Here is a 25,461-nt window from a genome sequence, read left to right on the forward strand (position 1 = left end):
CAGAAAAGAATCTACCTGATAATGAAAACATCTCTAATATAACAGAGAAGAATCTTCCTAATATAAAACTTATCAAATATAACAGAGAATTCAATTTATGTAGAAATTTTTTCTAACATAAGAGAAGTATCTACTTGATTAAAAGAAATCTCTACCATGACAGAAAAAAATATCTACGTGATAAAACTTATCAGGACTTATTTTTTCTTATGTCAGACAAAAATTACTGTTTTATTCCTTTTTTTAATTCAATCCACATGTGCTAAGTCCCTGCTTTGTGCTAGGTACTGTGTGGATGCTAAGACATGGAGCTAAATCTTATAGTTCATTTCTGCAGTGACACCATGCAGGAAGCTCTCTTCTTTCTTTCCTTTATTCCATTTTATTCATTTGTTCCTTCTTTATTTCATTTCTTCTTTCCTTCCTTCCTTGTATATAGATCACATACTTTAAAGTATAAAAAAACAGCATATCACCCTTGGACCATATTAGACTGATCAAACTGGAAAAGTTAGCAATTGAAATCTCATTGCCAGCTGAGGTTATCTTCCTTCATGAGTGTGCAAATGTTCAAAATTAATATTTTGTAACTAGGGTGAAATATGTCAGTGACAGCTACAGAGGCTGAAGGCTTTTATTTGCTCAGTTACCCATTTTATCTCCAAAATCTCAAAGTAATGGCGTATTCCAAGCTTATCACTGCTTCTATATGTACACATATAATTAAATCTCGATATGCCTGTGTTTTGCTATAATATTTCTCCTCAAACTGCTAGTAATGAGAGGCCCATTGTTAAAACGTTAGAAGGTAATTCTTTTGGAGGAAGATTTGGCACCCAAAATGAAACCTGCCCTGTTACAAATAACATACTGCTTACGGCTCCATGTTGATGTCATTTAAACTCACATAGCTCAGTACATACATGCAAGAATTAGGCCTCTGTGCAAAGGCAACATTTTTGCAGGGATGTCTAATTTGTATATTAATGGTGCTGCCGTCTAGGCACAGTAATTAACCTCAACAGATAAGACAGGCTAGCTAATCCAGACTATGAATGTAGTTGCAAATGTACTGTCAGGGGCCAGGGTGAAAGGAACAAAAGGTCATGTTCATTCTTCTGGTGTGTAGTACATTGTTTCTAATCTGTTCAGCTCCAAGCCATGGTAATATCAATGGTTACCAACAAGATATTTAAGGAATCATTTAGAGGATAGCTATGGTCAAGCCCTCAGTTTAGGGTCAGAACATAAGTTTTTATCGGGCTTTTCCATTGTGTTCATTTATTAAACTGGGCATAATACATAGGGATACTTAATCACATCACAATATATGATCATTGTATTATAGTCTTTACCTCATGGAAAGATGAATATAACAATCATGCCATCTCTTATATGGGTTGAAGTACTCTAAAACAAAAATACTGAATTAGGGTGAAGAATCCTTGCATACTATTACATAGGAGGCTTACTTGAGGGGGGGGGGAGGATCCCTACATGATAAAATTAACTGTGTTGAAGGAAATATACAACATTCACCATGCCCAATAAAATAGCCAAAAGCCCGCAGGTCAGCTGAAATGTAGCTATCACAAGTTAGAATTACATTTTTATTTTTCTTTATTTTTATTTAATTTTAATTATTGCAAATTTAAATAGCTACAAGTGACTACTGACCTGTAGAGATTCCAGATGGACCTCTTGAGCACTGAAACATAGATGAATTATGGTGCTGAGTGACAAGACACCTTCAGAGATATTTAAGACTTCTTTTACCACTGGAAGTTGCATGTGTCTTGGAATAAACAACATTTTTATGTATGATACTTCTATCTAGATAGCTGTAGGAATATTTAGAAAATAAAGCACAGAATTAAGTCCATATTGACAAGAATCTACAAGCTGTAAAATGTTTACCAAGAAAATGTTAGACACCTTACTTTAAATTTTAATTTAATTTTGTTTCCCAAAGGTTGAAGGAATGGTTAATGTATTATACATTGGGAAGTCCATTAATCTTTTGATTAGCATTTGTTTTCCTGTGTTTTCCTTAGAGACAAACCAACAATTGAGGAATGTTCATAATTTGGTCTCTGGAGTAATCATAGATATGGATATTGTATCATTTAACAGATGCACTAAACAAATGATTGGTTTTTTAATATACATTTCTATACACCAAGAATGCAACTGGCTTCTTATTTTACTAAAGTTCTGAACTGGATTTTATTTCTAATTTTGAGTTAGCATTCTGGTCCTATATAGTCTTAGGTTTTTAAGTAGGCATTAAAATCCAGGTAATTTGTCTTTTTGTAAAAAGGTTGAAGTCCTTCTAAGCTGCATTAAACTGATATGAAACCTGCTTTTAGAAACAGGTACTATGCACGTGACATTTTTGGCTGTTATTTCCCACCCACCGTGTTCTTACAATATGCAGTGGTTTCCAGTAAGGAGACTTCATGGTTTACGATGCACTCACCTGTCCCTGGTACTTTGCCAGGTGTAGCTGATACAAAATAAAAGCTGTCCTTAAAATACATCTTTCCCATTTAGACACTCCTCACCTGAATATTTCCCCAATTTTTGCACTAGACCATCATCCACATACAATTCTTACCTCAGCTATCTGACTCCCCTCCAGAGTGAAGATAAGGTAGGTTTTGTTTTGCGAACCAATACCTGGTTGTTTTTTGTTTTTGGTGTTTTGCAAGCAAAGAAATATGGTTAATAACCTTTTTCTCTGAACTACTTAGCAGGGAGTATGGGAACTGAGAAGGAATGAAACTGTTGTCGGGAGAAAAAAAAAAAAAAAACAGCCCCTGATTCTGACATGGAATTTAACAACCCAAGCAGAGCCCTCTTTTTTCTAAGCACATATACTATCTTGCAAAACCTGTCTCTAAGTGGAGGTAGTTATTTTGAAAACTGAATATGACAGAGTGAAGATATGATTAGTCTCTATGTTCTATGATATATATCAAATTCCTTTTCATCCCCTTTTCTTCCATTTAAAAGCACTATCAAGGGCTGGAGGAATGGTTGAGTAGTTAAGTCATTTGCCTACTAAGCTAAAGGACCCAGGTTCGGTTCTCCAGGACCCACATTAGCCAGATGCACAAGGGGGTGCTTGCATATGGAGTTCGTTTGCAGTGACTGGAGGCCCTGACGCACCCATTCTCTCTGTCTCTCCCTCTCTCCCTGTCTCTCTCTCTCTCTCTCTCTCTCTCTGTGTCTCTCTCATTCTCCCTCCCTCTTTCTCTGTCAAATCAATGAATAAATAAAAAATAAAATATTTTTAAAAGCACTGTCAACAGAAGTGCTTTTGTATTCACATAATTTCATAACAGTTCTGTAGAGACATGAAGGAAAAGCAGCTCAGCAGAAAAACAAAATTAGCAGCTGTATATCAATGTTTCACAAAGCTTTAAGTATTTCATTTTATTAGCATTTTCTTTGAGTCAGACTACATTTCATGGAAAAAATTTCATATTTATTCTATCTGATCTAAAGCTTTGAATTTGCATTAAAGAAATCTAGACAACACCAGGGAAAAATAAAAGCAACAGCATATATTTGGGGAGAAAGTTGAATATGTTTTGAGATAGGAAAAAATATATATATATTTTTTTCCATTTGGGGCTGGCTAACATGAGCCAGCCACAATCTGATCTTTATGCCAAAGGGCTTAAAGAGCATTAAAAGTGTGCATATGAACGTGGCTTATAAAATGCAAATGACTGTTGAAAAAGGTTTCCTGCATTCTTTGTGAAAATAAAATTGGTCTGTTAAATGGTATAAGTAATGAATACATTCTTGCAAATTTTGATAGTGATGTAGTATTTGGGTTCAGAGAGGGCCTATGAACCCCAACTTTTGGGTCCTCATCTGGATTTAGCAAAGAATTGATAAAACAAACTCTGAGGTGGGTAAATTATGAATTATTTATTTTATTTAGAGAGAAATTATAAATTGTGAGTTCTATTCAGGGGAAACTGGTATCTAGGGAAATGTTGGAATAGTTACACATATTCACATGGAAGACAGGAACTGATATCCCATGCCAAAAGATTTAGGAGAAGCATACACAAATGCACACACATACAAACACACACACACACACACACACACACACACACACACACACACACACGGAAGGCAAAACATGAAAACCTGAGCTAGGGGTTGAGAGTTGGCTTAGTTTTTGAGGCATTTGCCTGCAAAGCCAAAGGTTCCCAGTTCAATTCTTCAGGACTCATGCAAGCCAGATGCACAAGGTGGCACATGCATCTGGACTTGCTTGGCAGTGGCTGGAGGCCCTGGTGCAACCATTCCTTCTCTCTCTCTCTCTTTCTCTCTCTCTCTCTCTCTCTCTCTCTCTCTTTCTCCCTCTTAAATAAATGAGTAAATAAAATCTTTTGAAAAAAAAAAAACTGATCCAGAAAATTTAGAAGGAACACACACACACACACACACACACACACACACACACACAAGCATGGGAGCAGAACATAAGAGCCCTGGCCCTTCTCCTTTACATTCACATTGGGGTCAATAAAAGCTAAGAAACAGGATACTGAAGAAAGGGCTCAGGGCTTAAAGAAGGATTACATATGTAACAAAGCAAGAAAATACCCAAAATCAAGTTAGGAGAGGCAGAAATAAATTATTTACCCTCTTCTTAACCAGGCAGGGAGGGGAGAAAGGGCTTCTAAAAGCAGGATAGGAGAGCCCAGTGCCTGGAAAATACGGTCAAGAGAGCCAAGGAGATTAGGTAGTACAGGGCCCAGAGTTTAAAGGCAAATCATACCTGTAACCGAGTGAAGAGACATCTGGAAACAAATTGCACGGGCACATCTGAGCTTTATCTCCTAACGTGCTCATTTTGTGCTCCATTGAGGCAGCATTATACAATAGTAACAAATACTTCCCACCCCAAACTTAGTGGCCTGAATATGCAAAGGTTTATTTCTTACTCTGATTCATGTAAGAAGCAAAGAGAAAAATACCCAGGCAGGTAGCAAAAGCCCTCCCCTCTTCCAGCCAGGCTGAAAAAAAGGAGGAAAACTTACACACTAGTATTGTGGCAACACAACCTTAGGTCCAGCTGTCAAAGTGGGATAAATTCACATGCATGATGATCCCTTTTTTATGACTCAGGTGTGTAAGGGAGAGACATGATCGGTTCACAGACTGGGAGGACAGTCGTAGAGAGACAAGCCTACCCAGGTGTGCTAGATTGAGGGAGCAGCAGGAGGCTCTATGAGAAATTAGTCATAGCCACCTTGGGTGACACTGGGTCAGATGCCAAGTTCTAGTTTTGTCAGGGCAAGCCAAGTGGCATCTCTTGGTGCCTTCTTTGGCTTCTTTGCCTAACTGGGGGAAAAAAAAAAAAACTGTATTAATCCTGTTTCTCCTTCAATCATTATTATTATTTTTTTTTAATTTTTTTTAATTTATTTATTTATTTGAGAGCGACAGACACAGAGAGAAAGACAGATAGAGGGAGAGAGAGAGAATGGGCGCGCCAGGGCTTCCAGCCTCTGCAAATGAACTCCAGACATGTGCGCCCCCTTGTGCATCTGGCTAACGTGGGACCTGGGGAACCGAGCCTCGAACTGGAGTCCTTAGGCTTCACAGGCAAGCGCTTAACCGCTAAGCCATCTCTCCAGCCCCAATCATTATTATTAATATAAGTGCAACTGAAAGACTAAGGTCAAATTATCTGAAATATCACATTTTCTTCTGTCTTTTCCCCCAATAAAGTACAACACCCCTTCAAGCCATCTCTACTCCTAGCCTTCTTTATCACACAAGAGGAGGAGAAAACTGTATCTTTTAAAAATATTTTTAATTCACTATCAATTCACTTCTTATACTAATACACTACCAATTCTTCTACTAATACCCAATAAATTGCTTTTGGGGTGGACTTTTAATTTGTCTTTTCTTTGAGACAGGGTCTCATACTGTAAGCCAGGGTGATCTTGAACTCAGTGATCTTCCTGCTTCAGCATCCCAAGTACCTGAATTGCAGATATGAATCTCCACAACCAATCTGTCTCTGTCAGAGCTCACTCTTTACTGTTGATCCTTCTTCACACAGGACACTGCACTCCACCTCATGACAGTTCTGCTCGGGATGCAGCAGTTACTCACTATCTTAATTTCCCCTTCTTGTAACCTTTGGGAGCTGGTGGAATTGGAGAATTACTGGTGAAAGTGAACCAACAAAACAAATTGCACCAGCACCTGTGAGCTTTGTCCCCTAACATGCTCAAGATGCGCTGTGTGATGTAGCATTATGCAGTTGTAACTAAGACTGCCCCCCAAAAGCTTAGTGGCCCAAATATGAAAGCTTTATTTCTTACTCTGATTACTCATTTGCTAAAGTTGTTTGGAAAAGGATCTAAATGAGAGTGGTTTCCAGTGCCTATTGCAGTCACTTAGGACTTGGGCAGATAGAACATTGACAGTTGACATATGTGTGTGAGCAACATTAGAAAGGTTTGCCAGTTTCTCCAAATGACAAGCAGTAGGCCATTGTTTACTGTCTCTCTGCTACAGCCACCTAACTTGTCTTCCTTTCTTGCCCCCTCCTCCTAGGTGCCCTTCACTTAGTAGGGAAGAGTGTTCTAGTGAGCCTCCAACCTGAAATTAAAGGCTATAGTTTGAAGTCTGACCTGCATTGCTCCCATTCAGTAATTTATAATCCTGTACTCTTTAGATAGGCCAGTCAGCTACAGGATATCTAGGAAATGCATTACTGCCTTGCTGCCCAGACAGTTAGAAGACAGTTATAGTAACTATCAGGTTGTGGAAGATGGTCATATTTTTTTTCACATCTCATTTCAAATGAGAATGCATTTTTTTATTGTTTGCTTTTGTTTCTCTGTTGATTGTAAATAGTGTATGTGAGGGCACTTGCCTCATTTGGCTTCCAAAAGAGCCAGTTCCAAGAGGGAGCAGTACCAGAGGAATCCTGGGTAGCTCTCGAGGGTAGACCAGAAGTTCAGCTTAGAAACCAGAACAGGAGGGATCTTTGTAAGCAGGAAGAGTAACGATAAAAGACACCAGAATCAAGCAACTGAAGCCAGTAGTAGCAGAAGTAAAGTTGTGGAAACAAAGTAGGGTCTCTCAATATAGAACAAGCAGGAGGTCATAGATCTAGTAGAAAACAGACTATCATAAACACTAAACTCTGGCCTCATAATCATAATGGAGTGGTTTGTGTTTCCAGTAACCAAGGGCTGAACCTTAAATAATGAAACAGGGAGGAAAATATTACAAGTAATTCAAAAATATTATTACTGTGTCTACCAATTCTATGAAATGCTATGACCTCCTAAAATTGGTTTATTTCTGACATTCTTTTATTTCTTTTGACTATTTATCCTAAGTAATACATTTTAATAAGCCTATATCTTTATCTACTTTATCTGCAAGTTTCATGTGGATTAGGAAATCAGACATAGATGAATTATGTTTCTTAGGTTTATAGTGAGGAAACAAGTGCCACAGGAGGTAACTGTAACAAGTAGATAAAGCTCTTAATTTCGTTCTTGTTTTCATCAGTAACAAAAGGGGTGAAATATCCCTATGGCATGCTTTGTTCCAAGGCCCAGTGTACTATTGTAAAGAGCCTGGCACTGTACACAGTCTCTAAGGACATCTCTCTGTTACCTGTTCCTCCCTCAGTCCTTTGAGTCTTTTTAGCAAGAAGTCAAAGATATTTTGGGGCAAGAGTTTATCTATAAATCTCATCTTTGTAATTTTTTTTTCCATTTTGTCATGTTACTTTAACATTCTTATTTTGCTGCTCCCACAATTTCTTTTTTTATTCCAGTATCATTATAAGTTCACTCCTAGGGCCAAGGACTCATGTTAGACACGGTAAGGCACGTTGGATTTTTTACAGACTCTTTCCTCCTTGCAATGAGAGAATGACTTTGCTTCGCCTTTAGCACTTTCTTAATGATGAGACCTTAAGGTGTCAAAGCAAGTTAGAGGGTGTTTAATACTCACACAAGTCTGTGAGCTAAGCAGAGTAGGCATGCAGCTTTACAAGTGACAGGCTTGGGCTACAGTAGGAATCAGGAGAGCAGTCACCAAGCTTTCCTAGCCCTGAGCCTGAAACTTGTCAAACAGGTCTGTATTCCAGTCTCCACATCATTTCATGGCATTTCCATTTTTAAGTTTCATGGTTGGATGTGAATTTCAGTAAGATGCAGAGGCTATATATCTAAAAAAAGTAAATTTGCAAATAAGGAGATCCACTACTTAGAAGGTTACTTTAAAAAATATTACAGGACTGGGGAGAAGACTCAATGAATATGGCACTTTCTGCTCAAGCTGGAGTACCTGAGTTCTATGCCCAGTCCTCATGTAGAAAAGGAAGAAGCCATGATAAATTTCTGGAGTCACAGCATGTTGACTCTCATAATGACACTGAGACAAGATGGGAGGAAAGATAGAATTTTCTAGAAGCTTAAATTGAGATGGTCAAGAACGACAGACCAAGAATGGAGAGCAAGCAACCTTGCCACAAATGGAGCAAACAGGATGAGAACTGACCCTCAGTTGTCCTCTGATGCTCACATCCATGCTGTGGTACAAGCTTCATAGCACTCACAATATACACGCGTAAACCAGCACAAAAATATTAAACATTTTAATTATTTGTAAGCAGAGAACAAGAGAGAAAGTATGGGCATATGAGAGACTCTTACCACTGCAAATGAACCCCAGATGCATGTGCCACTTTGTGCATATGGTTTTACATGAGTGCTGAGGATTTGAACCCAGGTTGGCCCACTTTGCAAGCAAGTGCCTTTAATTGTTGACCCAATAGGGGCTGAAGAGATTTCTCAGTGATTGAGGTACTTGTCTTGAAAGCCTACCAACCTGGGTTCCACTCCCCAGTACCCACATACACCAGATGCACAAAGTGCTGCACGCATCTAGAGTTCTTTTGCAGTGGTTAGAGGCCCTGGTATGTCCAATCTCTCTTTCTCCCTTGTTCTTCTCTGTCTCTCTCTGCCCCTCTGCTTGTAAATAAATAAATAAAATATTTTTAAGTGAAAACATTTATTGATGAAATCTGAGCTAATGCAATGGCAATGGCATAGAAAAACAAGACATCAGCACAATGCATTTCTTTCCATGAGATTATGAAGTCTCTACCAGAACAAACACTAAGTAGGTGAAAGGGAATATAATTGGCTACTTAGGCTTTATTTGATGATTCAAAGCAAACAACTATGTATTGCAAACTGTGTTTAAGTGGTTAACATCAATTGATGTAGGCTGCAGACCTACAAAGTGTAATAAAGATATGTCCGTATTCATCATATTCACTAATTAGAAAAATTTGGTGGCAAGCAACACATTAATTTTCCTGCAATATTTCACTTCATTTTTTCAACATAATATTTTAATCAACAAGGATCCTCAATAGACAGATAAGATCTATTTACTCTTCCCTTGCCATTAGCACTGCCTTCCCTCCTTCTCCAGAAGTTATGTTCCTACCTATAGGGCCAACTCTTGCACCTGTTACTCAACCCAGGAACCTTTCCAGAACCTTGCTTCTGTAGCTATCCCTTTTCTCCACTGCCAACACTTTTTCCCTACTCCCTCCCTCATTCCACTGAGCATAAATTGCTTCGCTATCACTTTTCTATAGAAATCCCTCTTGGGCAGAAATACTTATCTGCTTATTGCCTAATGCTCTGTTCTCCTCATCAGACATTCTAAAAAATGTCACCATATTCACTGTTTGCACCAAATGTTTATTGAATCTTTGCTCATCCTCCTCTAATTGTGATTTGGTATTCACCATGTCCTACAGCCCAAACCAGTGCCCATACCATGAATAAAAAATAAATTTCAGGACTAGAGAGAAGGCTCAACAGTTAAAGCATTTGTCTGTGAACTCTAAGGGCCCACTTCTATTTCTCCATTACCCATATATAAGTCAAATACAGAAGTTGGCACCTGCATCTGGAGTTCATTTGCAGGGGCTGGAGGCCCTGGTATGCCCATTCTTTGTCTCTCTCAACAAGTAAATAAATAAAATGTTTAAAACAAAATAAAATAAATTTCTCGCCTTTTATGTATTTAACAAGTAAAATTCAAATTATTCGTATGAATATGCACAGAATGGTTCATATTAATTATGCACTCAATAATTGAACTATTTTGCTTATAATTATCATATAATTGACATGATATCATTTTGTGAAGTGTGGCATAGCAAGTGGCTTGGAATAAACTCTCTGTGCATGTGTTTGCCTTTCTTGCTCTCTTCCTATGTTTCTCTCCTTTATTTCATTTATTTCCTCTTCCTTTTGCTCGTCTTTTTTTTTGTTTAAGTAACTATATTTAAGTAAGATTATATTTCTTTTAATTCAAAGAAAGTGAAGATGATGGATTCCCTCCCTAAAGTCTAAACACATACTAAAATGTGACATGTACACATATGAAGTATGAAACATGCTATTTTTGTGAATTGCAAACCAATATGCCACTTCTCTTAGTCTAGCATTCCTATAGTAGGTAGAAGTACAACATTTATTTATAAGACAATATTCCCACATTATAACTTGAGATAAAGAGGGGTTTTTTTGTTATTATTCCTTAAGGTCATATTGGGGTTTCTAGGGAGATATCAGTAAAAGTAAAAGATAACACACTATGGCTCAATACCAACCACTTAAAATATTTTAAACCTCTAGGAACTGTCAGCAGCTTATGTGTTTTAAATTTTATTATTTTCAAGCTGAGAGAAAGAAAAGACAGACAGACATAGAGAATGGGTGTGCCAGGCTTTGAGCCACTGCAAGCAAACGTGAGATGCATGTACCACTTTGTGCATCTGGCTTTATGTGGGTACTAGAAATTGAACCAGGCTCATTAGGCTTTGCAGGCAAATGTTTTAAACACTGAGCCATCTCTACTGAGCCATCTCTCCAGCCAAACTTCCATATTTTAAGTACAACTTACATGTGAGAAAATCAGTTGAGGGGCAAATGATCACACAAGAGGCAAAATTAGCAAGTTGGACAAGTTAAAGAAAAATTAGAGGGTTTTTATTTATAACTTTCTATTCTATAAGTAAAATCTGTTCTTTCTTGGGAGGTAAATCGGTTCATCTTTTCTGGTAAAAATGGCATTCTTATTTATGAAAATTAGGTAAAAATAAAATTACCATTTATAATTTGATAATGTAACTTTAGTTGCAAGAAATACATTGAATGAAATCATTCACCAACTCTTTATCAAAGTAAAAGAGAAGGAAGAAAATAGTCTACTAAGGATTGCTTTGTATCCCATCTATTTATGAAAGACATACTAAGCACCAGGATTGTAGTGATTATGAAAAAGAAGAGGAAAAATACTATGCCATAAATATTGAAAACAAATCAATTTAGTATATGCATAGATATGTTAAATGTTTTTTTTTTCCTTAGGTTTGTAGTTCTTTAAATGAGTTTTGAACCAGTATCTGTGAGTCACAGTTTAAATCCATAAATCTCATTATTTTTGTTGATCATTTGACACTTCCAGTGATCATTTACTTTACTTCACACCGGAAGCAATGAAAGTTTCTATGTGAAATATTTATGTCATGTTTAATGTTGATGTTTTCCTTAAAGTAAATGATGCATCATACTCATGGGTCAAATTGGACCTAAAGCTACATGGAGAAGAAAATTGAAACCTTATATTTATTGGAAAAGTTAGTTATCTTGGAATAAAAATGAAAATAACATAGAAAAAACATGTTTCAACTAGAGCACATGCAGGAATAGGAAGGAATTAAAAACTTTAAAGGCTGATTGGAGAAAATTAAAAGCAGGAATAAGGTCATGTAAATAAGTAAAGCAAGCAAAAGCCCGACATCAGAAAAAAATGCGAAAGTTTGTTCCCTCAGAATTTATTAATAACACTGACCCATGTTTTATTATTCAGCTTTCACTAGGTAAAGTGACAGTTACAAATTACTTCAGGATCTCAGAAGCTTACAGCATCCATGACATATTTCTTCCTCCTATAGCTGTGGCCAACTGTGGCTCTGCTCTATCTATCTTCTCATGCTGGAACTGGTTGAAAGAACAGCACATATTTTAGAATGTGTCTTTTTCATGCAGACAGAAAGAGCAAGAAAATACAAATCCACATGATTGCTTCTTCTCAGCTGCTATTCAGAACTCTCTCCATTACATTCATCTTTCAATGCCAAATCATGTCAGAAGAAAAAGTGTGACCTCATGGAACTTTAGGTCTGATGTCTGTGGTAAAAATAAAGCACAGAATCCTTACAAAGAGAATAATGGATAAAAATAATTCAATATGTGCTGTGATCTTCCAAACTTGTTGTCAGTGTAGAATGTATACTTTAGGCAAATCTTCTAAATGTGGATCAGAAGACAAATCATTTAGCAAAAATTGGCAAATGTTTTAGTGCTGAAATCTTTGTCCTTTTACTCCTGAACTTAATACAAAATTATTTAATAACCATTAAAGTAAGATAGATTTTGCTGATTTGCTTTCTTTTTGTTATTTTATTACTATTTCTACTGCTTTTTGAGACAAGGTATCAGATAGCCCAGGCTTGCCTTGAACTTGCTGACACTGGCATTGAACTCCTGATCGTCCTACCTTTACTTCTCAAGTGCTGAGATTACAGTTGTACACTTGTGTACCTTATTTTGAAAGGTAATTTTTAAAGAAAGTTTTGATCATGAAGACATATATAAAGCAGCGTTCACAAGAAAATTGGTAGAATAAGAAAAGTGTCTGAGTCAGTTTAACTGTTGTATTATAACAAACATATGAAAAAAATTATTCATTATTGGGTTCTGGAAAAATGGCTTTGTAGTTAAGGCACTTCCTTGTGAAGCCTAAGAACCCAGGTTTGATTCCCAGTACCCATGTAAGCCAGATGCACATACTGACACATACATCTGAACTACATTTGCTGTGGTTAGAGGCACTGGTGTGCCCATTCTCTGTTGGTATCTCTGTCTCTCTCTCTCTGTAATAAATAAAAATAAAAAAATTATTCATTGTCACAACAACTTTCACAAAGTAGAGAGAATGGCAACACTTCTGAGTTAATATGAAGCTATTGGAAATATGATAGTTAGACAAGCATGATACAAGAAAATAAAACTATGACTAGAGTATTACACTACCGTAGATAGAAAAAAATAAATCTAGGAATGTATTAAAATGTTAGTTTTCCAGGCCATATATTTGATTTTTTTCTAGAAGTATAAAATTAGTTTAAGATGTAAAAATTAATGCATTTTACCACAGTTGCAGTTAAAGAAAAATGTCACAGCACTTGTGGGGGGGGGGGAAGATTTGCAATCTTCACATCAAATACAAAATCCAATTTCAGGCGGATCATAAACCTGAATGTAAAACAAAATTTAAAAATTATGGAAATATAAACTGTAAGAATACATAGTATATTTTCTTGCTCTTTGAGCAGAAGACTACTTAGTCTGAACATAAAACATCACAGGGCTGGGGAGAGGTCTCATGGATGAAGCACCTGCTGGACAGGCAAGAATGCTTAGAGTCCTTTTCAGACCCCACATAAGAGCTGGAAGCTGTAGATGGCCCCTGTCATTCTAGTAAGATTATAACTGAGAAGGAAGACTGAAACCAGAGGACCTACCTAAAAGTTGTCCTCTGACCTCTGCAACATAAAAACTTTCACTCAGCAGGAAACAAAAGAAAAAAAAAATCTGAGAAAAAAACAAGACATAAGATCAAAAGCTCACATATAAAAATAGATTTAAAATTACTGAAAGTGGAAAATATAGCTGAAAATACTGTCATCAACAATAATTTTTTTTAAGACTCAATAATCCTACTCCTGCACCATAGTTATCCAGGAGAATCTCCAAATTATTCTGAGTAATAGGCCAGTATAAAACATATTGTAGAGTTTCATTAATGTAGTATTCCAGAAGAATTTGAGCTAACCTTTGGTGATGACCGATCTGCCCATGTGCAGATGGCAGAGTGGGAGTGATAGGAAAATGCCATCATAGGATAAGGAGCAGAAGGGAACTTGCTATGATGATAGCATTGTTCTCTATGTCTCCATATACATTCCTGAAAACTGAAAAATAGCTTTAATATCTGAATTCTTAACATGTGTGATATTGAATAACTGTGAGCATTTCATGTCTTTGGTTAAGAACATTACAGGTAGGGATTATGTAGACAGAGTGAGGCTCAGAACCCATGTCAGTGAATAGGACTGTTGTAAACACCTGTATGGGCCAGAGCAAAGTAGGTATGAAAGAACTTCACTAGAATTCAGATGGAGCCATGAGGGTAGGAAGATTGAAGAAAGAGGTAGTTATGGTCACTTTTTACAGCTCCCCAATTCCAACTCTTCCAAACAAGGAAGCTTGATGCTGTTCTGGGGTGGAACTCCCCTTTCCTTTGCCCCGTCATATTTCCTCCATCACTTACGAAAACCTAGTGTCTATTGAAACAAAATAACTGTTTCTTCACAACTCAAAACGAAGGGCTTTAAATGCAAATGCATGGTTAAGATAATGCTTTTTCAGGGTGGAGAGGTGGCTTAGCAATTAAAACACTTGCCTGCAAAGCCTAAGAACACGTTTGAATCTCCAGGATCCACATAAGCCAGGCGCATAGTGACACAAGCATGCAATGTCGCACATGTGCACAAGGTGGCACGCGTATCTGGGGTTAGTTCACAGAAGATAAAGGCCCTGGAACACCCATTCTCTCCCCTCCCCCACTCTTTTTCTGCCTCCTCTTTCTCTCTTAAAAAAATATAATACATTAGGATAAATGGCTTTTATTCCTATATAATCAGTGATTAATACAAATAATTAAGCACTTTTTGTTCCCTTCCTGTTTATAGTAATGTTGAAAGAAGGAAAAAAAAAAACAGTCCAATTTAATGTGCATTTACTGAGCTTATAACAGGTGCTAAATCAGTGGGTTTCAAGCTTGTGTGTCTGTGACCTTTAGTAAGAATTACAATGTATATTTCAGCCCTTTCTATATGTACAGATATATGATGAAAGCTTCATCATGTAACACGGCCTATCCTTGTACATAAGGCACACTCTGATATTGCATACTTGGTATAGTCTGTTCTATAGCTACAAAAATGTGGGTTGTGAGCCCCTTAGTTTCACCACCTACTAATACAGGTTGTGAGTTGCAGTTAGGAAGGCATTGTGCTTTTCTTTCTACTCAAACTGTGGCCTGAGGACCAACAGGTTCAACATCTTGGAACCTTTAAGAAATGTAGAACCTGAAGCCACACTTCCCAGCTATTGCTACTGGATCACAACCTCCATTTGAACAGCACTTCTAGGTGCTACTTGTGGATTTTTAGTGTCCTAAGCCTTGTGTTGGATAATGCTTAATGAGAGTGAACTGAAGAGCATTCTGAGCATGGCTTTAGAGAGTCTTTTTCAGGGGTGGCTTGCTTTTTTTTTAAGCCTATGCATATTATAAGATTCAAATTAATTCAGCCATTAATTCAGTATTTCCAAGGATAAACAAATAAACAAAATCTGTCAGAGCCTCTGACCTGACCCTGATCCTATTTAAGAAACCTAAGTTCATGGGGTTAATAGAAGTAGCTCTCAGGCTAGCAGAGGGAGCAGCACTCATGCTTAATCTGCCTCTTCTCCTTGAAAACTTTGCTGAGCCCTGGTGGGTGTGATAGAGATGACTCATCCAGTGTTAAGCACATGGCTTTCTCTTCTTGACATTTTGATGGCTCTATAGAGATGGTGGTACACACTGAGGATATACAAAACTCTGGGCTAGAGAGATGGCTTAGCACTTAAGGCACTTGCCTGAAAAGCCTAAAGGCATAGGCTCAAATCTACAGTACCCACATAAGCCAGATGCACAAGGTGGCACATGTATCTGTAGTTTGTTTGCAGTGGTTAGAGGCCCTGGTATGCCTGTTTTGTTTTTTTTTTTCTTTCTTCCTTGTTGTCTCTCAAATAAATATTTTTTATTAGTGACATACACAGTGTGTATGCAGCCATGTTGGTACCATCGTTAGCCTCCTCCCTGTCCTAACCTCTCCGAAGGGACCCTCCTTGTTGGAGAATGTGGGTCATGTATTGTGGGGGTAGCCATGGGCTATGGGGAAGAGACAATGTATCTGTGCATAATGTCCCAAGTTGTGGATGTAACAGTCTTCCTACCCCTTCTTCTGCAAATTTCTCTGAGCCATGTTGGGTTTGTTTTAGGTCTACTTTAGTGGTCAAGTCTTGGGAGCCTCTGTGTCTCTGAGTATCTGGTTTGGTAGGAGTTGACAGTTCTCTGTGTCTATCTCCTTCACCCGTGTGCTGATACCAGATTCATCAAGAAAGCAACACTCTTCTTCATTTCCCCAATTACTCTATGTTTTCAGCTGGGGACCTGGTGAGATCCGATGGGCTGATTCTGTCCTTCCTCAGGTTCTGCATCCATCTGACAAAGAGAAGCAAATTCTCCAATGGAGAGTGAAGTCAGCACTAGATAAATGGGATAACCATTATTATTTTAGAGAGAATTTAATAGGTATAGGCCCTTTTTGAGCCCATGATTGGTGAGAGCTTGATATTGGAGAGAGGGCTCATTTTTGGGGGTATGGTTCTGACTTGTTTCCAGTTCTAGCTATGGGTTCCATTCCACTGAGTGAGTTCATTAGCCAGTTCAAGGGCATTTGCTTATCCACCATAGCTGTGTGCCACTATTGTACTATGGATCACTATCCCCCTGAAACGAACCTGCTGGTGAAGTTATGATCCCACAGTAGTTAATGATACTTCCACTGAAGAGGTTTCTGAGTGGAATAAGGGGTGGGGGAGATGGGACGATATTGGATAACACAATGGGAATATGACCAATAGACAATATGTTCATATATTAATGTTCTCAAAAAATATTTAAAATGGAAGCTGTGGACTGATTTGCTTATGTGTTTAAAAGGTGAAAACTTATTCTTCAGGTATTATAGAAAGATTTTATTTTAGTTTCATTATGGATGACTTTATATAAAAGCATTTTGTTCCTAGGTTATTTATCAATAAAGATGCTGCTAGAGCTTTTTCCACATTACCTTTCCATATGGGAATAATTCCAAACATTTCCATTCTCCTAACAAATGCTCTTTGTAGAAATGTAATATGACATCAGGTAGAAATATCATTACTAGTCCTGTTGAGTTATGAAAATTCATCCTTAGATTACTTCCAGTAGATCCCTATCCAAGGATCTCAGCTGCTGGGGAGAATAGGGTTGCCCTTAAGTGGCTATCACTGGTCATTAAGGCCTTTTTCATTGTGTTAGCATGTTGGGATGTTTCCTGAATAATGGGAGGTTTTAGCCTGGAAGTTGATAATCTTGCTCACACTAAAAGGCCCTCTCCTGATAGCAGCTTCTGTGTTGCATTAATAATAAGAAAGTAGTAAAGAGACCAAACCCAGCTGTTCATTCTCCCCAGAGGTAAGCTTCCCTCTTTCCCCTTAGCATCATGGTTTACTCTAATAGTCTTGTCTGTAGTAGAGTGGATTATAATACAAATACTATCTCTTTTATCAGAGCTAAAATTTCTTCTTTTGGGGAAGGATCACTTTTTTAATTTTCCCCGACACCCAAATTAAAAGCACTATCCTCAACAGTGCTGCATCATAAGTTGACCTGATTAAATAATAACTTAAACACAAGTTAAGACCATAAAGCACAGAAAAAAATAAAAGGATAACAAGTAAATATCATCAAACAGTAAAAAAAAATATTGTTTTCCAATAAAATGAAATAAAATGTACACCTCTCCCACATCTACTGAAGAGCTGCAAAAGCTCTTAGAGGTGCCCTTGTGTCCTTGGTGTTTGCATACCAAATCACTTTCTCCCAAAGTAATACATTGAAATTACGAAGGAAAGACACTTTTGTAAATACTAAATCTCTGCTAACCAACACAGAATAACTGATGAGAAACTACCATTTTAAAACAAAAGAAGATCATATTTAACAGGCCCATTTAATAGGGTGCATGTTAATAAAGTATTTTTGTTAAAAATGTTCATAAAGTTCATAAAAAGAGGAGTTACTTATTCTCCTTTTCTATAGAAAACACATAGTCTTTTGTAGAAGTACATTTCTTAAAGACCTTTTAAAATTTAAATATCTATTTCAAAGCATATAGTCTGTCCATGGAATCTGATTATCTTTACAGCAATTAAATTGTTGCAATTTTTCATTTTCAAGTAAAGCTAATTTTTCTTTCAATTATATATACTTTAACTGAGTAAGTAGTAAAACATTACCTCACAAATGTTACTCATTCAATTCAAAATTCTCAGGTTTCTATCTAACTTACACCATGATGCTCTGCTTTACAAAAGCCAATTTGATAATTTGGCTGTATATTGTCTATCTACACTAATAAGAGGCATTACCAATGTCCATAGTCATCCTCAGTAGCTAAGTATATTTTTAAATAAAATTTATGCTCATCACTCAAAAAATATTTGTGATTAGTTCTGTTCAAGATTTATTCAAAACTTAAGAAATTTCTGTGAAAACTGAGAGTTGGTCTCTAAAGGAATATAACAATCATGCTTTTCTTTATAAGTAATTAATGGATTAAAGGGGTAATAAGCATATCCATTAATCCAGTATTTTAAAACTTGTATATTCCTTGAATGAAAAAAATCTAAAATTTAGTAAAAAGAATTTTTTTTGTAAAATAGAAACTTGGTTTTTTCCTCTATAGTCATATGGCAATCCAAATCCATTTAAATTAAATAGCTCTTCCATGTGGCCTACTTATTGGGAAGCAATTTTCATAAAATTAATTCACCCCTGTCTTTATGATTGTTTACGTGTAAAAAAAAAAAAAAAAACCAGAAGGGTTTCCTAAGTACTAAATAGTATCATAGTATTGTTAGTGTTATCCTTAAAGGAAGAAAAAAAAAATAGTTGAATATGGCATTCTCATGAAATCACAAAAGCACTCAAGCCTATTGGGGAGCAGTAGGTTTGCTATAGAATTCTCTGAGTTGCTGATATTGTACAAATTTTTCTGCATTGTCTTCATTCGTGTTTTTCTGTCCTGCAGTTCATGAGGGCTCTGGAGAAACCAGTCAAAAGGAGACATCCACCTGTGACATTTGCCAGTTTGGTGCGGAATGTGATGAAGATGCTGAAGATGTCTGGTAAGATGTTATTTTATCTTTTAATAAAATGATGCCAGTGATTATTTTCTCTTTATTCATCAACTATTCTTCCAGTAAGACAGCGTCACCATTTTCATCTTCTGACTTCCTACGTGAGAGGAAATGTGTGTTATAAAAGCAGCATGGGATTTTTGGAACCAGAATAAGAGGTGTGCCAGCAAGGCAGAGGACTTGATAAGAAACATTGAAATATGATGAAGACCTCAAGATAGTCAAAGCTAACATATAAAGGAGAAAAATCATATTTACTAGATGGTCTCTCAAGAAATATCATCAAGAAACAATGCATGATTTCTGTCTAGGCCTTTTCAAGCTGCTATAACTAAAACACCGGATAGTAGGTGTACTAGTTACTTCACTAACTAATGTTCCTAGACAAGAAACTGCTTAAGGAAGGAAGGGTTTATTAAGACTTCCAGTTCTCAGGGATGAATACTTCCAATTATGGCAAGAAAGGCACTGCAGGAAGGAGTGGGAAGGTGGCTGCTCACATTGCAATCATTCAGGAAGAGAGAGAGAGGGTTCAAGAAAGCAAGAAGTAAATCTGGGCTAATCAATGGAAAGCCTACTTAACATGTCCCACTTCCTCCAGCAAAGATCTGCCTCCTAAAGGTGCCTTCTCAAACAGTGACACCAGCTGGAGACAACACTTTGAAGTCCAAAGTCTCTTCTGAGATTTAAGGAAATCTTTCAACTAGGACCTCCTGTAAAATAAGAATTAAAAAAAAAAATAACATATTTCCAACATAAAATAACAGAGTAAATATTCCTATTCCAAAGGTAGAATTGGAGCCATAGCATAGCTACACCTAAGAAAGACCAGAATCCAGCAGAGCAAACACAAATCCTACAGCTCCATGTCACACAAGTCTGTCCTTTTTATAAGAATTTCCTTCCTCCTAGTCTCCTGTCTTTGGAGTATGATCATTTTAAGTTGATGTTGTTCTACTTTTCAGGCACAAATATTTGAGACATGTTATATCAGTTAAAAATTATTGGATGCTTACTATGTGCCCCATCATTTATATACTTTCCCCTTCATTTACCTTCTAATTAACCATAGGGTGTGCAAGTGATTATTATTTTATACTACAGAAGGACTCCAGGTTTTGATATGCTTCAGTGGCAGGACCAAGATAGGAGGTGAAATTAACTTGGAACTGCTGGCATGACCATTCAACCAGATTTGCATTAACATAAATTTCTTTCCTATCTTGTACAAAATAATGAGGTGGCCAGGGTGCATTCAGGGTGTACACAATGACTCCAGAGAACTGCAGATCAGAGCTGGTGACTAGGGAAACACCTTCAGTAGGCAGTGGAAAACCATCCAAGCCAGCCGTGTTACTGCTAGTATATCCTTATAAAAGCTAGGCTTTATGGTATGGATATAGTTCAAGGATTTATATGCCAAGCAAGTGGCATCCCAGAGCCTAACATTTGTCCATAGGGCTCCACCATGGCAATTGGACCTCAGAAAATAAATTTACTTATAAAGAACATAAGGATGATAAGACGGGACCTCCAGTAAAATGAATTAGAGACTGAACAAGAGGGAAAGGATGGATTTCCACTTAGTGTAACTGGCACAGAATGCCAAATCTTGGGAACTAGAACTGAGGGGAAACATAACCTCATTCTTGGTAATAAATTGCAAGGTCAAAGTGAAACCAACATGAAGGCTGAATGGAGGCTGGATCAGTTAGCTTTTGGCTAGGATAACTTGTATGCCTCAGCCTAGGGACAAGATTAGTTCCAAAATTCAGAATAAGCCTGAACCTCCAGATGGGGGCTAAGTAGCCATAGCTGTGAAGATTAGAAAGATGCAGAGGCAGGGAGCCAAGAAGATCATTATACTTCCCAGGCAAGAACAAAAAGTTGTTAATATTTATATAAAATGTATTTTAAATGTCCAATGTAAGCAATAAGGAACAGTGCTGAAGCAAGGCATTGATTTTCATTTGCATAAGTACCTTTGTATGTTAACATATTATATTTAGTTATGACTATGAAGGGCAGATTAGAAACTGGGGCTGGAAAGATGGCTTAGTGATTAAGTGCTTGCCTGGGAAGCCTAAGGACCCCGGTTTGAGGCTGGATTCCCCAGGACCCACGTTAGTCAGATGCACAAGGGGGCACATGCGTCTGGAGTTCCTTTGCAGTGACTGGAAGCCGTGGCATGCCCATTCTCTCTCTCGCTTTCTCCCTTTCTCCCCCCCCCTCAAATAAATAAAAATAAACAAAAAAATTTAAAAAAGGATAAAGTGATAAATGAAGTTAAATAGGCATGAAATGAGAGAAGCTATAAAGTATGATAGGGAACAGCCAGAGAGTGATCTCACTGTACTGGTCCACAGAATCTTTACTGGACCCAGGGAGCATTGGGCACCGCTGACCTAGAATGAAACCATGACCACATCCCATCACAAATATAAAGTGCTTAATGGTTTGTTTCAGTTTTTTCTTCTTTGACACTGACACATAAATTTCTTCCTACAAATGTTCTCAATCTTGAATAATAAAGTAATAATATATATAGTTAAATACATAAGAAAAATATTATGTTAGGGCTGGAGAGATGGCTTAGCAGTTAAGGGGCTTGCCTGCAAAATCAAAGGACCCATGTTCAATTCCCCAGGACCCACATAAGCCAGATGCACAAGGTGCCACATGTGTCTGGAGTTCTTTTGCACTGGTTGGATGCCCTGGCATGCCAACACTTTCTCCCTCTTTCTCCCTCTCAAATAAATATTATAAATAATATTATTTTTAAAAAGAAAAATTATTTTGTATCTATAATATACATTAAAAGTAAAGGATTAATTATTGATATTTCCTTACCACTTGCCTAAGAAATTAACATTTTACTTTTTGAGCCATGTGTAAATCTAGTTCCTCAGAGATATTCAGGTACCTCTTAAAGGAAAATATTTTGTTTGGATTAAAAAGCCAGTGTACAGTCAGATGATCAGGTTTTGACAGATGAGTTTTAGAGTTAAAGAGATAGTCACAATGGAAATGAAGCAAAACAAAAGTTACAGAAGGAGAGCTGAATAAGAGGAGGAAAATAATAATTAGAGGATGACATTGATAAGCCATGGTACTAATGATAAAAAATTTGGTGCTTGTATTTTGAGAAAACAGATGGCTTACAATCTAATAAAAGACCAAGTTTATATTTTGTGATTGTATTTCAAGATTTTCTCTTGCCTACTTCTTTAGCACATTAAGACTGCAAAAAGTCAGAAAATGCTCAGGTTTTCTCAATTTGACAGAGAGACCATTGCTAACAAAAGGTTCGTCAGCAATAGATATTTACTTCAGTATAGGAAAAGATTAAGGGTTCCAGAAAAGAGAGCTATCCTCACTCCAGAATATTCACTGTGCTAACAGAAAAATACTTTAGTAGGGACTTCAATAAAATAGAAATACCTGTGTCAATGAAGAGACTGTGTGCTTGTTCAGGAGAAAGGGTTAAAGGAACAGAAAAGGGAGGACTTAAAAGATTATTTCTTCCCTTTATATCTAAAATGAAAATAATCAAACCTAATGCATTTAAACATAAAAGCCATTCTCAAATACATCCTGCCAAATATAATTTATGTAGGAAAAGAATGGCTAATAAATAAGGCAAACATAATAAAATTGACTCATTGTAAAGTAATAAAGCCCCATCTGATAGCAGTGGGAATACCAACTTATGATTTCAGCAAATATTTTTAATATTTAGTTCATTTTAGAAACAGCTTTTTATTCCTTTAATTATTTTACCTGATAAATTATCTTGGTGAGTCCAAAGTAGGTCAGTAGTAATTCTTTGCACTGGGAACTATTCCTTAGAAGTAATTAGTCTGGAACTTTTTGTTGGTCCTGTCAGTCAAAAGTAGTTCAGAGCCCTGGGGTTGATACTTGATTTAATGTATTTTTTTAAATGAGTTGATAGCTGGGTCTAATAATAAGAATGGCTGTATATGAAATTGGCTGTGTGCTTAATATTTGCAGGGTATCAGAATAAATCAAGGAATTGAGCACAGGTGTAAGAGGAAATGCAGCAGGTTACAAATGACATGAAGGGACAACCTAAATGATGGTGTGTATTTGCTTTGAATACATGCTTTACAGCTCTTTACAACTGTTTTAACTTTGCCTCTGTGGTGTTCGCTTCATGCCATACAGCCTCCATTAGCAAATTATGTTGCCTTAAATGCTATTAATTTCACAATAGACATTCATTTTTGTCTGTGACAGCATGAACAGCATTTTTCAGCACAGTAGTAGCTCCATATGTGTGTCAGATACTGTCAATCCCTGCACTGGTAAGAAAGGACGGAGGCATAGCAGCCACAATAGGAGGAGTTCGTGAGACAGTAGGCATGTATTTATTTCTTTGTTTCCCTGATGTTCCATAATTGAAATGATATTTCAAGCTTGGCATCCTTTTGCAAGTGTCTCTCCCAAAGACAGTTTGGTTTGAAGTCTTTAACATCTAGCCCCTCCAATCTGAGGAGGCTCCTTGTCATGAGGAAGACTGTGTTGTTGGCTCGGTTCCCATCTTTAATGCACTTTGGACTGTGGAGACTCATGAATATTTGAAGTGGGGGCAATGACCACAGATGATCCTCAGCACTGGAGATCACAGTACACATAAGTAAATTAGACATTAGAGCCTGCTGACTTCAGTACATTTGGGTTGTGAGCTTGATAGGGGAAATTAAGACACCTCTGAGGAAACACAGAAAATGATTTCTTTGAAAACTACTCTTGGTTGAGAATTGAACAAAAAGACTTGCAAATGGAAAGTTCCCAGTTGTTTGTGTCTTGGTGAAAAGATAAGATAGAGATGTACATGGAATAGTCCAGAAGAGGGATGCTGGTTAGTCACAAGGTTTTAGTGGGTAAGTCTTCCCTCCGGTGTTCCTGTGTTTCCTTTTGATTCTTTTTTTTTTTTTTCCTCTCTCTCTGGCCTTAAAAATATGAATGTGGTGAACTGAAATGCAGACTCCATGCAAATTGACCACACCCCACTATTTTGAGACTAGGTCTCAGAATCTATCTGCTTGCCTCTGCCATACTAGTGCTGGGATTATGGACACACATCAGCAAGTTCAGTTTGAGATTGACTTCTCATAAAGACGAGGGACAGAGTTTGGAACAAACAGGATAAAAAGCAACAGGCCCAGTCTAGTAATTGAATAGTTTTTCTTCACTCTAGAATGGGGTCTAGAGAAGCTCACTTCAGTTCCCTGACCCTGTGATTGGAGTATCACCTACCTTAGTTGCTTCATTCTTACCAGAACATGAGTGTGCATCCCTTCTGAAAATTGCAAAAGCTTCCTATTCATATAGATGGATGAGAAAAGGTCAGAGATGCCACTTTTTCACTCAGTGCTTCCATTTTCCTAAGAAGACTTACCAGGGAGAGTGAGAAATCCCTTCCCACTCTTAAGAGGTTGGCACCTCTTAACCAAAGAAAATCTACATGGAAAAGTTGGAGTTGGGCCTTTATATTTCTTTTTTATGTATTTTCCTCCTATCGTTAGAAATAAAAATATAGTGTATAATTTCTCAAATTTCACACAATTAAATAAAATTAACAAGTGCAATGATTACTAATAGAGATCAATATCTCCAATATGGTCTGTTTGGTGACACACACAGAGTGACCTGTGTCAGCAGATACCCTTCCTGTGACCTAGACTTCCCCGTGCAGTGGCTGCCAGCAGTCACAGCTTCACACTAAAGCTAAAAGAATCAGATGTCACCCAGAAGATAGATTAGCAAGGGTGTATGCAATAGCTACTTAGCAGCAACCAGCTATCGTCCCACCTCTGACAGAAAAACTATGCTTTGTTTCAAAATAAAGATGAAGTTTTCAAATGAACCACTTTAAAACTAGCTAACCTTCTGCAAAAGGAATTGGGTGTTTCACTTAAGTTCTAGAGAGTCTCTGGAATTCTTCCCAGATTCTGCACTTTAGCTGTGCTAGCTATCAAACAGTGATTAATGACACTTAATTACAGTACGAGAGCTGCAACCTAGATCTAGTACAGGGTCTGAGAAGTACATAATAACAAATTCTAAACTTTAGCATAATGTAGATTATATATATATAATATATTATACCATATATATATATATGTATATATATATGATATATATATGTATATACACATATACATATATATACATATATGGCAGATAGAGAATGGGC

General features: G+C 37.1%; 1 protein-coding gene across 1 annotated transcript in view; it reads left to right on the plus strand.

Annotated features, from left to right (window-relative positions):
- The window catches only part of Tmeff2 (transmembrane protein with EGF like and two follistatin like domains 2), a 269,110-nt gene that overhangs the window by 125,725 nt on the left and 117,924 nt on the right, over positions 1 to 25,461 (plus strand). Inside the window, exon 5 of the mRNA XM_004660244.2 lies at positions 19,133 to 19,229. Within this exon, the coding sequence (XP_004660301.1) occupies positions 19,133 to 19,229 (97 nt within the window). The remainder of the gene's footprint in view (positions 1 to 19,132; positions 19,230 to 25,461) is intronic.

Source organism: Jaculus jaculus, chromosome 4 (genome assembly GCF_020740685.1).
Source record: "Jaculus jaculus isolate mJacJac1 chromosome 4, mJacJac1.mat.Y.cur, whole genome shotgun sequence".
Classification (NCBI taxonomy): domain Eukaryota; kingdom Metazoa; phylum Chordata; class Mammalia; order Rodentia; family Dipodidae; genus Jaculus; species Jaculus jaculus.